The 14,715-nt window shown below is 40.4% G+C and overlaps 1 protein-coding gene across 8 annotated transcripts in view; it reads right to left on the reverse strand.

Annotated features, from left to right (window-relative positions):
* Window positions 1-14,715, reverse strand: part of RGS6 (regulator of G protein signaling 6) — a 634,950-nt gene that overhangs the window by 597,701 nt on the left and 22,534 nt on the right. For 7 of the 8 annotated variants that reach the window (XM_039469182.2, XM_074393036.1, XM_074393035.1 and 4 more), the window contains exon 2: window positions 5,017-5,120. In XM_039469182.2, coding sequence (XP_039325116.2) covers window positions 5,017-5,100 — 84 coding nt within the window. In that variant the 5' untranslated portion in view covers window positions 5,101-5,120. Of the gene's footprint in view, window positions 1-5,016; window positions 5,121-6,416; window positions 6,485-14,715 lie in introns of those variants that run through there. The other variant, XM_074393034.1, reaches the window with a different exon arrangement.

The following is a 14,715-nucleotide window of genomic DNA, read 5'->3' on the forward strand; positions in this document are numbered from 1 at the left end:
AGAGCTTTTTCTTCTAAAGACTGACTTAATTGGGTTTTATCCCAATCCAATTTAGATTATCTACATCTAAAATATTTACCCCAAAATTCAAAAGACCTTTAAATATGCACATAGTCTCACAACATGGTTTTGCTATTAGGGAAGTGTATTAACTGATGAAAGATCAAAAATTATAAAATGGAACTTTGAAATCATTGCAGAAAGGTATTTGCACATTTTTAGACCAATTTCCTCCCTTTACTGAAGAGGAAATGAAGCCAAAGTATTATATTTTATTTATTAAGCTAATGGTGGGTGCACAGAATTCATTTTTTAATTCTTCTTTCTACCTTATATGGACACTAAATATATTCGTTTTGTGTTAGAAGTATCTCATAATTGGCCGGGCGCGGTGGCTCAAGCCTGTAATCCCAGCACTTTGGGAGGCCGAGGCGGGTGGATCACGAGGTCAAGAGATCGAGACCATCCTGGTCAATATGGTGAAACCCCGTCTCTACTAATGGTGCAAAAAATTAGCTGAGCATGGTGGCGTGTGCCTGTAATCCCAGCTACTCCGGAGGCTGAGGCAGGAGAATTGCCTGAACCCAGGAGGCAGAGGTTGTGGTGAGCCAAGATCGCGCCATTGCACTCCAGCCTGGGTAACAAGAGCAAAACTCCGTCTCAAAAAAAAAAAAAAAAAAAAAAAAAAAAAAAAAAAAAAAAAAGAAGTATCTCATAATTGAGAAGGAAGGAGGAAAGGAAAGAAGAAAATAGAAAATAAAACAAGCAGCAGAATCAGGAAAATGAGGTTCTCCACACAGAGCTGGGACCAGACAGGCAGAACCTGCAGCTCCCCGTGTGACGTCTTCCATGCCTCGTGACCCAAACAAATCGAATCACTAGTCTAGTTGGGGGAACTCTGTCAAGAGGCATTGTTAACACCACTCGAAGATCCAGACAAAATCAGAAAGCAACCACTCTTACTCAAAAGCAATCTTAGTTATAAAAGAGGGTAAACATTTTAGAACACCTTTACCCCAGAAGCAAAAGCCCAAAGGGTAGAATGAAACTTCAGCATTAAAAATGTGAGATGTTAATCGAAGTCAGCTTTCCCAGGAAAAGCATGAAAGCTAAAGATCTCCCACATATTACTTTCATTAATGTAATGTACCCCATGGCTACTCGGCTCCAACAATGTGGTTAACAGTAGTCTATGGTTGATAACACGGTGGTAACACAGGCTGCTAGAAAGGCCACTGCCTGGGGTGGCCAGGCTCCCTGGACATTACCATGGCTTCCATGGGAAAGTGCTGAGTAACTGTAATCAGCTTACTCACCTTCTCTATACTTTTACTTCTTTCATCTACAAAATATGACCAGAAAATCTCTAAGGAAAAGCTACTAAAATCCCTATGACAAGAGCTTGATTCTTCTATGTCTTGAGAGCGCCACAGATAATTATGAAATCAAAAATCTAATTCAAAACACCAACTCTCTCATTACTTTGCAACACATACTATGCCTGAATATTGTAAAAGACTAAGTAAGTGCTTTTCACACTTAGTTGGGCGTCAAATTCTCCTGAGAACATCTTGAAACCCAGATTCCTAAGACCCAGCTCTGACCTATTAAATAGAAATACCTTGTGGAGGGGGTCCTTTGAGAATGAACATTTTTATAAAGCACCCTAAATAATGTGATGTATAGCTAGGTTCAAATATCATCATTATGTTGGACAATTCAATAACTCAGGGTCCTAAGGATACAGGAATATAAAAAAGGTTAACAGGTCTGGGTGTCTTCATGAATAATTAAGGTTTTCTTTTAAATAGATCTTTAATGTGACCAATACATTTTTCATACACACCTCCAATCCAAACTGTGAATATGAAGGATGAAAAACTAAATTAGAAAGTCTGTTCAAGTCAATAAATAAGTCATGCTTTGGGAAAGTACAACTTCTCACAGTTAATGACATGAAAACATGAAAAGGAAATGAAGAGTGTTCTGAAAAGTGTGGGCTTTAAAAACCAACCCATCACCACTCATAAGTCAGGAGGTTACCATTCTAAATGTCATTTAAAAGTCACAACAACATTATGGACATAATCATCCACTTATTACTCGAAAGTTTACCCAAAAGCTTCATTTCTCTAGATTTGGCTTTTTAAATGTCAGCAACTGAATCAACACAACGCAGTCCAAGCAAAAATTTCACATTGAAAGTGTCTGACAACAAGAGGAAAAAAACCAGCAACAACGACTAAGAGAAAGAAAACAAAAATGAAAGCACAATTTTTTAAATGTAAATTTCAGTTGTGGGAATCTAAGGAAAGGTTTGGGTTTATGGCTACGACTTTGAATAAATGATTACACAAAAGGACTTCCGTAGAAAATGCTTTGAATTGTCATTGGCTTCAAAATCCAGCCTTTACTGATGACACCTTGAGGATAATATCCTACAGCAGGTAAGTTCTTGGTTGTAGCCAAAGGGCAGCCTACAGCATCAGGAGTAGAAAATTACATGAAAATCCCCTGGTTCAAGTACAACCATGGTTTAAGAAGTCAGGTTAACTAGGTTTAAAATGGTGTCAGGGCCTGAGCTCACACTGTGTAATTAGTGTGTCTTCTTTCTAATAGACTGAACCAACTCAATGTCCCTTTTCTGGTAATTAATTAATATAGCAAATAAACATATTAATTAATATAGCAAATCAAATATACTCTCTAAACAAGATTGTCACAGGAAAGATATCGTTTCATTACTAGTTGTCATTTCTCTAAAGAACTACAGCAACTGACATGTTTGTTACTAAATTAAACCAGAAAAGAGTCCGTCACTACCCAAAAAGTAAAAACCAAGTTCTCATAAACCTGCAGGAAGTTTTCTTCCTGTAAACATAATACAAATATTCTAGTAGAAAGGTGGTTGGATCACATGATCTTTGCATTTCTTATTCTTTAATAATTCAGGAATTTGCAGTCCCCTGAAGCACATAAAAACATTTTTATTGTTTTCCTGTGTCTTAAAAAAAAAAAACTCACTGTATAAATCTGCTCTAGACAACCTATTACCAGCACCAACATTTAGAAATTTTATAATTTATTTTCTCTCCAAGTTTCACTGTCTCTACAAGACCTAAACATGAAAAGAAAAAGAGATATTCATTACGGACCACATTGTGGTCCAAGTAGGATATAAGATGCCTCACTCGATTTATCTAAATTGATCTTCACAATTACCTTCCTCCCACATTTTTTTTTCTTTTTACTGATGAAAAAATTGAGGCTCATGAAAGTTAAAGGGCTAACTTACAGTCACACTGCTAAAGAGTGGTCAAGTTGGAATTTTAACCTAAATCTCACTCCAAAGCCCAGGCTCCTACCAGCCTGGCATGGGGTCTCTCACTCTGGGGAGGGGTTAAGAAAGTAACAATGACTCAATGTCTTTCTATTATTCCGAATGCTTCACTAATTGCTCAGCCCCATTAATCTATTTTTTTTCTTTACTGCAATTGAATGAGCATCATTCTTAGAGATGGATTATCTAAGTATTCTCTTGCAAAGAATTGCAGAATTTTACACTCAAAGCAAGAATAATTTGAGAACTCTATTTTTATAAGGAAAAGAGAAAAATTCACCATATTGATCATCCAGGAATATCTATTTCCACATTGCCCACATAAGTAATGTAGACTGCACACAGAGCCTCTCAGAATGCACAGAAGTGAGCAGAAACCCAAGTAGTTAGCGAAATAAATGAACATTAACATTTCCTTATTAACATAAAATAGGTTAAATTTTCACAAACATGCAAACATTAAAACGGTGTACAATAAGAAGCAATTATGTCCTCAAATTCAGCATATACTAAAATAAACTTATGTGCCATATTTTCTTCCTTTAAAACGTATTCTTTTTCCAAATATTCCATTTCAAATCAATAGCACCAGTGATTTTCATTCACCCAAGGTCAAAAACCCAGTCACATTTGACCCTCTACTTGCCGCCTATATTCATTCAATTTCCAAGTCATTTTTAATTCAGACTTTTTAATTCCTCTTATTAGTTCCTCTCAATTCTGAAGGTGATTTCACAGCTATATTACTGTCTCTCCTTTCTCTCCTTACCTTTCACACAGACACAGAAATCTCTCTCCGAGGGCCTCTGCTCTATCTTGACAACCATCATTCAATACACTGGGGCAAGATTCATAATCCCAAAGAGATGTTGATCTTACAACTCTTGGCACACAAGTTTTTCATAATTAAATTGCCTATATAACATCTGGCTACAGCCAGCCACTCTTCCCAAAATCCTCCCTTCATTTACTCCTTATAATGTATCCTATGCCCAAGCTAAGCAGTTCCCGTTGCTGTTACTTTCCCCAGCTCTGTGCCCTTGCTGAAACATCTCATCACCTTGTATGTTCTTCCTCTCTGCTTTCCACATAAAGCAATCCTGCACCTATTTTAAAACTGAGTTCAAAGACCACTCTTCCACAAACCCATTCTCACCTCTGAGGCTGGGAGAAGAACTGGCCTCCTCCTCCAAAATTACATAACACTACTTGCATGTCTATTTTGGAAATTAACATTTAGGCTCTATAACACTTACTTGTGTACATCCTATGTCTCCTACCAACTGTAAGCATCTCTTACAAATATACCTCTGTTATCTCCCACAGCATTCAGCCCAGATTTTGTGCATACTACGAGTCTGAAGAACTTTCAGCTCATACATCTTACACTAAGGACTTTCCACTGAAGAAGAATGTGTCTTTCCCATCTGCATAGCTTAGGCAACCTTTGGGTTTAAAGAAAACTAAATGGCATAATATTTTTCAAGTGTTAAATACCAAGTGCTCAAGTACAAACTTCCTTGAATTTTAGAACTAGAGAACCAGAGGATGTGAGAAGAAAATATTCATTTATCAGTAAGGCAGTTTAGGCAGAAAACATTTGTCTTACACAGAACAGACACAGAACACAACAGTCCACAGGGGCAGCACGCACAGAGCTTGACCAGATGCCTTACTTTGCAGTAGACGATCATGTTGGGAGAACTCTCCTCTGGGTCAGCAATCCCCACTGCTCTTTGATCCCCGGATCCCTGAGCCATCCTGAGTGTCTTCACTCACACTGCAAAAATAAATGAATAGATCATTAAGTCATGAAGGAATTATATAAAGAGCACTTTGAAATGCAAAGAATTAAGTAACTGTTGACAGATGCCATGAAAACAAAACATGGCATTACATGATATATTTTTTCAAATTTAGAGGATGATTGTAGTCTTACTATCCACAAATATTCTTCTAATCCCCAAACAACAGGTTATTGATTTTCAGCTCAGAATCGCACACTCCAGGAGTAAATATATGGCAATCTTAATCTCCTGAAAACACATGAAGCCAATCATTTTGCTGTTGAGTTCACCTTGCCAAAGCTCATTTTCTGATTAATTCTATGCATTAAAATATGAATATTTTATTAAGGAAATCAAAATCCAGACCACAAGGAGATACCACTTCATACCCATTAAGATAATTATAATTAAACAAAAAACCCTCAAGTAAGTCTTGGCAAGGATATGGGGAAATCAGAATCCTCATACATTGCTGGTAGGAATGTAAAATGATACAGTCACTGTTGAAAACAGCCCTGTGGCTCCTCAAAGAACATTGAACATAGAATTACCATGTGATCTACCAATTCCACTCCTCAGTACATACGTAAAATAACTGAAAACAAATATCAAATACTTGTGCAAAAATGTTCACAGCAGCACTATTCACAACAGCTAACAGGTGGAAACAACCCAAATGTCCATCAGTGGATGACCGGATAAATAAAATGTGTATAGCCCTACAATGGGGTATTATTCAGCCGTGAAAAGGAATAAAGTACTGACACATGCTACAATGTGGATAAATCTGGAAAACATGCTAAGTGTGAAAAAACATGCTAAGGGTGAAAAAAAGCCAGACACAAAATGTCACACGTTGAGTCTATGTGTAGGAAATATCCAGAATAGGTAAACCCACAGAGTCAGAAAACAGATGGGTAGTTGCCAGTAAGTAGCTGCAGGGAGGATGGAATGGGTGACTGCTTAATGGATCCAAGGTCTCCTTCAGGGACCTCGAGAGGGGTGATGGCTGCAGAACACTGTGAAAGCATGAAATGCCACTGAATTAGACACTGTAAGGTGGCTAATTTTATGTTATGTGAATTGCACCTCAATTAAGAAAAAATATATAGTTAATTTGGCTTTTTTAAAAAGCCTGAAACAGTGAGATAAGAACAAGCATATGGATTTTTTGAGTGAAGAAGGAAGTTCAATCCTTGATGTGACATTGTATTTGTTGTGTGACCTTGAGCAAGTACAAGAATCTGTTGGGTTTGTTAATTTCCTGTTAAAACAAACATAGCGAATACCTGCTTTATGCTCTGAGTCATGCCAAGGCACCTTCCTCTACGTTGCTCTCAGCAGTAAAATGTGAATTCCACCAACTTCCGCACAGGTAAGAGTCAAATAAGCTGAGTGTGAGAGTAGAGTATAAAGCCATAAAAGTCCTATACAAATGTTATCCCTAATCTAAGAGGCTGCCTGGGTTATTTGCACAAAATTCAGAGGCTTTTCATCAAAGAAACTCTTATAAATACCATACGTGACAGAAAAGGCCATTCCAATTTAAAATAAAAACTTGGGAAAACATTTTATTATAAAATAAGTTGCTACCAAAGGTCAGTCCATAAAAACAAATTTGGGTGGAAAATGGGAGAGAGAGAGGAATTTGTCATTTACCCTAAGAATTTAATGACCCAAAATATCCCATTTGAATCACACTACATGCTTTCTTCACTATTTATGAATTACAATGTATCTTAAAAGTAGATTACATAAAGAGGTAAAGAGCATCATTCTATAATAGTAGCTCTATCCACTATAATATCAGGATTTCTATGAATATAGTGCTACATGGAAGCACTGATTATCATTCTGATCAATGGCTTTTAAAATTAAATGAACACCACACTTTTATTTTTAAACTACTTAGTTGCCTACTCCTTTACCTTAATACAGAATATGACAGAGCATGAAATAACAATTGTATACTCATTTACCCATGTAATGGAGACCTTTTGAGTTTCTGTTGCTTTATTTTAAAAGGAACACTTCCTCTTTAATGAGCATATTCTCTTCTGCCTAGAAAACTGTGTTATAATAGCAACGTTAGAAACGACCTAGAAACAAAGGTGTCAGGCCTCCCTCCGCCTATGCCCGGCCACCCCTCCCACCAACAGAAGCATTTCTATGTGTTAAAACGGGCTGATGCTCCAGAGTCCAGATTCGAAACTACAAAGTGAATGCAGATAGTGTCTGTGTTAAGAATTTTAGTAAGCCTCGTATTCAGTAGAAACGTTTCTATTTTTGGTTCCTCTATTAACTCATTTTGAAACTCAGACAAGCTATTTAGCTTTCCTGTGTCTGGAAAGAATCATTTCTAAAATAATAATATAGCTACTTTCTAGTCCATATATCAACAACGTTAGAACTGGATGTGAAATCTACATAGGTAAAGATTTTCTAATTAAATTCATTGACTATAAGCTGGGGCTTGTGAAATTAAAAGACTAGGTTTTCATTCATTATAGTATGATGCAAAATATTTCTTCTAAATGGAGTACAATAGAAATGGAGTGTTTAAATTTAGTTGTAGAGAAAAATGGAACGTTCTTCATTGTATTTATATACACATACACACAGTAAACAACCCAGGGACTTCTATATTAATATTTGAAGAATGTAAACATTTTTCTGGAAGCACATAATTGCATGTCAAAAGAAAGCAAGCATGTTAATATTATTTTCCTATACTGACTCATTGCTAACCAAAGAGGAAACCTGAAAATTGGCTAAGATCTTGCATTTCACAATCTCCAAGAAGAGACAATATAGCTTGGTGGTGATAAGCTGCCTCTCATCTGACAGATCCACCACTTCTTAGCTGTGTGATCTTAGGTAAGTTACTTATCCTCTCTGTGCCTTTAATCCCTTACCTGTCACACACCACAGCCCCAGCAGAATGGAAAGCCCCCTAAACTAGGAGTTCTGGTATTGCCCCGCCCCTGCTCCTTTGCAACTAACCAGCTACCAGAACCAGGTTACAGAGCTTCCCTGGCCTCAGTTGGACATTGGCTATAAAACCTGGCATCCTTAGAATTCCTTCCGGCTCTGAACTAGAACCTCAGAACCTCACATTTCTAACTTTCCTTCAAAGGCTCTCACCAGAATGTTCCATGCCACCTGTCTCTGTCATTACTGCCTATATCCCAGCCCATCTCCTCTATTCATGACAGCGCTCAGTGTTTCAAAGAATAAATCATAAAACCACTGGAGTGGAGCATCCGCTGTCTGACTCAGCATCCGTCCCCACGATGGAATTCCTTTACCACACCACCCACGCTTAGGTTCTTTAGGACTCAACATTTATTTGAGCAAATATACTAAGCGTCTACTTTCATAAGACTCCATGCTAGGCCCTGGGGATATACAGATAAATCAGACACAGATCCTCTCCTTAAGATGTTCAGAGTCCAGTAGGAATAACAGATGTGTTCACAGAAAGGACACTGTAATGTGTGGCTGCTCAATTATGATGGCACAGAGTAGGAGGAGCTGACAGATGAGCAGAAGCCTGGGAGAGGCAAAGTTTGCCATTCCGGCCAAGGCTATGCACAAACACAGGCAGAGGAATCTGAAGCCCAGAAGTGGCTCAGCTCTGCGCTAGACAGTCAAGAGAAAAAAGCCACAAAGATAATCTGATCCCAGAAAGATTAAGTGGGAGACAGCCAAGTGTGGAGAGTGAGATAACAGATTCGCACCTATCTGAATTTGTAGGACTTCATTTACTTGTCTATCAGCGACTTCCTCTGCTAGAAAGTCAGTTCTTCATAGGCAGGGACTTTGTAATTGGGGTTCACCCCTCTCTCACCTGGCACATGGGAGATACTTAAGTATGTTTGAATAGATGATGGAACTGATAAAATTCTACCAAGATACAGTGTTGCAGAAGATTCATCTGGATAACAAGCCATTAAAACTGGCCAAAAGGGTGGGCACGGTTGCTCACACCTGTAATCCCGGCACTTCGGGAGGCCTAGGTGGGCAGATCACCTGAGGTCGGGAGTTCAAGACCAGCCTGGCCAACATGGAGAAACCCCGTCTCTACTAAAAATACAAAATTAGCTGGGCATGGTGGCACATGCCTGTAATCCCAGCTACTCAAGAGGCTGGGGCAGGAGAATCACTTGAACCCAGGAGGCAAAGGTTACAGTTAGCCAAGATCGTGCCATTGCACTCCAGCCTGGGCAACAAGAGTAAAACTTCATCTCAAAACAAAACAAAACAAAACAAAAGGCCAATAAAGAAGGCTCTTGATGAACAAAGACCCATGTGTAGTTATCACACATCAAGATTTTCCCCAAGGTTTATTGATATGGACAAGCCTGAACTCAGCAGCAATCCACTTCTAGAATTCACAAGCAATTTAGGTAAGAAGGAATAGGTGGGAGGGTAGAAAATACAGTGAGGGGGTGCTCTGTGCAGGACAATTGAGCACCTGTGATACAAATGGATTCTTGAATCTTGGAAAGTCAGGATTGTGCCTGTAATCTACCCCAAACTTACATTGCGTCTGTAACTTGCAGTTACAACAAATGCCTGCTGCTTATGATGCCAGCCCCTCTGGAACAAGCGAAGCCTAGGGTTCAGCAGCTAACAATTTTGAGCAGAGCAGGAAGGAAGGGCCTCGATGGTATAGGAAAAGGAAGGGCTTGGAAGTCAGACTGGGAATCACATTCAGCTCTCGCCTCACTAAGGCTATATGTGGCCTTAGACAATGGAATTTCCACCTTAAATTTCCAGCTCCTTGCCTGGAAGATGAGAACCCTCCATCACACAGGGTTGCGTCTGAAGAGGGAAGAGAGTAAGTCATGGAAATGCCCCAGCACAGAATGAATGTAGAAACTGACCAGTGACCTTGTTCTAAGCCAGTGTTTGGCCAAGTAAAATTCCCATGCCACTGGCATTAGAATCAATGGAGAATCCCACCCCAACCCACACCCTCAGATGTTCTGACTCCCGCATCAGAGAAGCAGCCTTCAGAGGTCCAATGACCTCCTCAGGTGATCCTGACACAGAGCTAAGAGGAGAACGGACTATAATTACCCTACAATGTCACTGAAATTACCATGGCTTGCAGCTGAAAGCTTTAAACACCATGCCTGCCACACCTAGTGCCCAGCCCTCAAAACCCTATTCAGGGAAATGTCATGTAGGAGAAGTAATCAAACCCTGACTGTAGTGTCATTTGAATATTTATGCTGCCATGTAAGAATTTCTGTTGCTGTTACTTCCTCTTCTTCATATTATATCAAATTCTCATTGTTTGCCTCAGCCCATTAAAACCCAATGGATTTTTTTTCTGACATCAGCAATGTTAAGCACTTCAAGAAAAAAAAAATTTACAAGATGTGTGCTGGCTCAGTAGTACGAGCTTGTTTATACAGCTCTAATCTGACTGAGTGGGCAGGAATCCCAGGGGGAAAGAAGGAAGAACAACAGCTCTAAATAACAAATCACTCTTTCTGTTACAGCAGAGTCTGCCAACTTGACATTTCCTATATATTCAAAGTTCAAATGCTCAATGACAGACAGGGTGTCCGTTTCAGGTAATGCACCAAAGATCTGAAAGTTCGGCAATAGCACTCAACCCCTAAAGGGCAATTTTGGTGGCACTGGAAGGCACCCAGTATTTTACTGGACTATAATCACCTCATCATTTTAGGACATCGACTAGAATTCAGTGGTTCCCAAAAACTTGCCCAAGGACCTGAAATAGACTAGCAGTCTCAGAATAACCTGGGGGAGATTCTAAATATACATACTCCTGTTTCCCATGCTCCAGAAGTTCTGATCTAGTTAGTAGGCCAAAGGTGGTCCCTGGAGATTTACAGATTAACCATTTTCCAGATGATTTGTAAGTATAGCCAGGTTTGGAAATCACTGACCTGGATTCCATGGATCCTGCCTTCCCTTCACTTGATCCCTTCATCCCATCCCATGCTGCCTGATGTTTGGGCAGACATGCTCATGGGGGGCTCCTTTAGCTTCCCATGTATTAAAGCAGAAACTCAATGAAGTGGATAAAACAAGGTTCTGGGGTCAAAAAAAACTGGCTCTCAATCCTGGCTATGTCACTTAAGGGCTGTGAGACCAGAAGCAACATATTTAGGACCCCCACCCACTTCCCGCCTTGGTTTCCTCATCTATAAAATGAAACAAATGCTAATGACTCTGCAGCAGCGGTTCTCAGCCCAGCCTGATCATTAGAATCTCCTTGACAGCTCATCACAGCAACCACAACAGGCGGATGTTATTATTCCCACTCTACAGATGAGAAAATTAAGACTGAAGAACATAGGTAACTTGCCCAAAGTAACACAGTTCGTCAGCCAAGCAACTACCATTCAAATCCAGGACTGACACCAATGCCCAGTTTTCCCAACATGTCCATCTTGTGAAATCACCTACATAAAGTAGATGTTTAGTACAAAGGCTGGTACATAGTAGGTCCTCAACTAATCTGTGTTTCCTTCTTCTTGCTAGTTTTCAGTGACGTTGACTACTCCATTCCAATCCTACCTTAAGATTTATAAATAAATACAATGCTCTCTAAGCTGCCACCCCTGCCTGACAGGCTAAAATAATTAAATTACCAAAGATATATGTATTTTGGACAATGGACTCTCCAACCCTAAATTTCCAGGGACAAAGGGATCAAGTGAAGGGAAGGCAGGCTCCATGGAATCTAGGTCTAATACCTTAGAACAAGGTCACTGGTCAGTTTCTACATTCATTCTGTGCTATGGAAGCACAGAATGAATTTCCATGACTTACTCTCTTCCCTCTTCAAAAGCAACCCTATGCGATGGAGGGGTCTCATCTTCCAGGCAAGTAGCTGGAAATTTAGGGCGGGGAGAGTCCATTGTCCAAGATGTATGTATCTTTGGTTATATACATGTAGAGCGGGAGAGCGAGAAAGCGAGCGAGCTTGAGAGAGCGAGCACGCACGCAGGCAGGCCAGGTGCAGTGGCTTATGTCTGTAATCCCAGCTCTTTGAGAGGCCAAGGCAGAAGGATTGCTTAAGACTGGGAGTTCAAGACCAGCCTGGGCAACATAGCAAGACCCAATCTCTATAAAAAACAAACAAACAGAAACAAAGATTAGCCAGGCATGGTGGTATGTGCCTGTAGTCCCAACTACTCGAGAGGCCAATGCGGGAGGATCACTTGAACCCAGGAGCTGAAGTCTACAGCAAGCTATGATCATACCACTGTACTCTAGCCAGGGCAAAAGGGTGAGGACTGATCTCTGAAGTAAAAGTGAAAATGTTGCATTCAATCTGCTAAAGTTTCTAAAAATTAAGCAAGGAGGGAGAGGTGGAAAGATCACCATGTAACAGGACACACTGGCCCTGGGATCCTGTTCCTGCAATCTCTGCTGGAAAACCAGTTCTACCCAGGCATCCTCTCACACCAGGGCTCTGAACTCCACACTGCTCTATAAACCCCAACCCCTCTGACTCTCCACAGACTCATCCCCTGCTTTGCACTTCTGTAAATAGTATTCCCACCGTGTCCTTCCACCTCTTCTCTGAACTTTAACCTTCTGTGACCTTAATGGAAACTTGCCTTCTCCTCTCCCGCAGCCCTCTGTCCTCACACCATATATCTCAAGACCAAAAGATAGGGCGGGCAGCCTCCTGGCTCTCCACTACTGCTTCAAATGATTTCCCTCCCTCCCTCCGACATAAATCCCTGCTCTGTGGCACTCAGGCCGTCTGGCTCTGCCCCTTTCTGCTCATCCTCACTGCTGTTTTCCACCTCCCTCCTGCTTATGCCTTCTCATTTCCTGAAGACTCCAGCTTCCACCTCTCAGAGGGTTTCTTCTCCTTCCCTAACACCTTCACCACTGTCAGTGACTTTAACATCAGAGTCAAAGACCTATCAGAAAAACCAGTTTCTCAGTTCCTTCTTTCCTCACCTGAACCTTTTTCCTTCTGAGTCACTATCTTGCATGGCCACATCCTAAACTTTGTCATCCCTAATGACTGTACCACCTCAAATCCCACCACAAGCATCCTCCACTCTGTCCACCCTTTCTCTTTTCAGCTCACTTACTTACTCTGCATTCGCTCCAAACAATCTTCAAACTCATTTAGACATTTAATCCACTGAACACACAGCATTTTTACTACCCATTCCTACCCTCCACTTGACCTTCACGTCCACACTGGCTCATCGTTCTCACTCATAATCACTCCCTTTTCCCCATATCCTCTACTCCTGCATCTCCTGCTCTGATGGATATTACCGTCAACTTGATTGGATACAAGGATGCAAAGTATTGATCCTGGGTGTGTCTGTGGGAGTGTTGCCAAAGGAGATTAACATTTCGGTCAGTGGGCTGGTGAAGGCAGACCCATCCTTAATCTGGTGCCAGCAAATGTAAAGCAGGCAGAAAAACCAGAAAAGGAGAGAAGAGCCTAGCTTCCCTGCCTACATCTTTCTCCCATGCTGGATGCTTCCTGCTCTAGAACATCAGACTCCAAAGTTCTTCAGCTTTTAGACTCAGACTGGCTCTTCTTGCTCCTCAAGCTTGCAGACAGCCTATTGTGTGACCTTGTGATCATGTAAGTTAATACTTAATAAACTCATATATATATATATATATATATATATATATATATACACACACACACACACACACACACACATACATTCTATTATATATATTCCTAGAGGGATGGAATATATGTGTATATATTTATGTGCCATATTATCCTTTCAAAACTCCAACACTGATGGAACCCAACTATCCACCAACTCCAAGCTCCCATCCAAACAGATGAACAGACTGGGCTGGCAAGGAAATAACACAATCAGGCTGACTAGCTGCATTAAATTCATGGCCACAAACATTAAATGAATAGTCAACACTGCCTGCCAAACCCAAAATGTTTTACTACCAAGCTTGTTTCTCTCTTTCTGAAATGGCTATGTCATCTCTTTTCCCAGCTCATATTTAACACATAGTCTTAGCTGATGAGCTCACTTCAAAATTCATGGAAGAAATGGAAACCAGCAGAAGGCAAGTCCCTCATATTCAGACACCCTCATCAAAGCTACCATGTTCTCCATCTTTCCCTTACAGGGAAAAGTTTAGCTGTCAAAGGCGTTTGAACCAGATCAACTCCATTTTGAATAGGAGCTGTGTAAAATGAGGCTGAGAACTATGGGGCTGCATTCCCAGACAGTTAAGGCATTTTAAGTCACAGGATGAGATAAGAGGTCAGCACAAGATACAGGTCATAAAGACCTTGCTGATGAAACAGGTTGCAGTAAAGGAGTCGGCTAAAACCCACCAAAACCAAAATGATGATGAGAGTCACCTCTGGTCGTCCTCACTGCTACACTCCCATCAGCACCATGACAGTTTACAACTGCCATGGGAAGGTCTGGAAGTTAATATGGTCTAAAAAAGGGGAGGCATGAATAATCCACCCCTTGTTTAGCATATAATGAAGAAATAGCCATAAAAATGGGCAACCAGATACCCTGAGGACTGCTCCATCTATAGAGTAGCCATTCTTTTATTCCTCTACTTAAC

The sequence above is a fragment of the Saimiri boliviensis genome, chromosome 2 (genome assembly GCF_048565385.1).
Source record: "Saimiri boliviensis isolate mSaiBol1 chromosome 2, mSaiBol1.pri, whole genome shotgun sequence".
Classification (NCBI taxonomy): Eukaryota; Metazoa; Chordata; class Mammalia; order Primates; family Cebidae; genus Saimiri; species Saimiri boliviensis.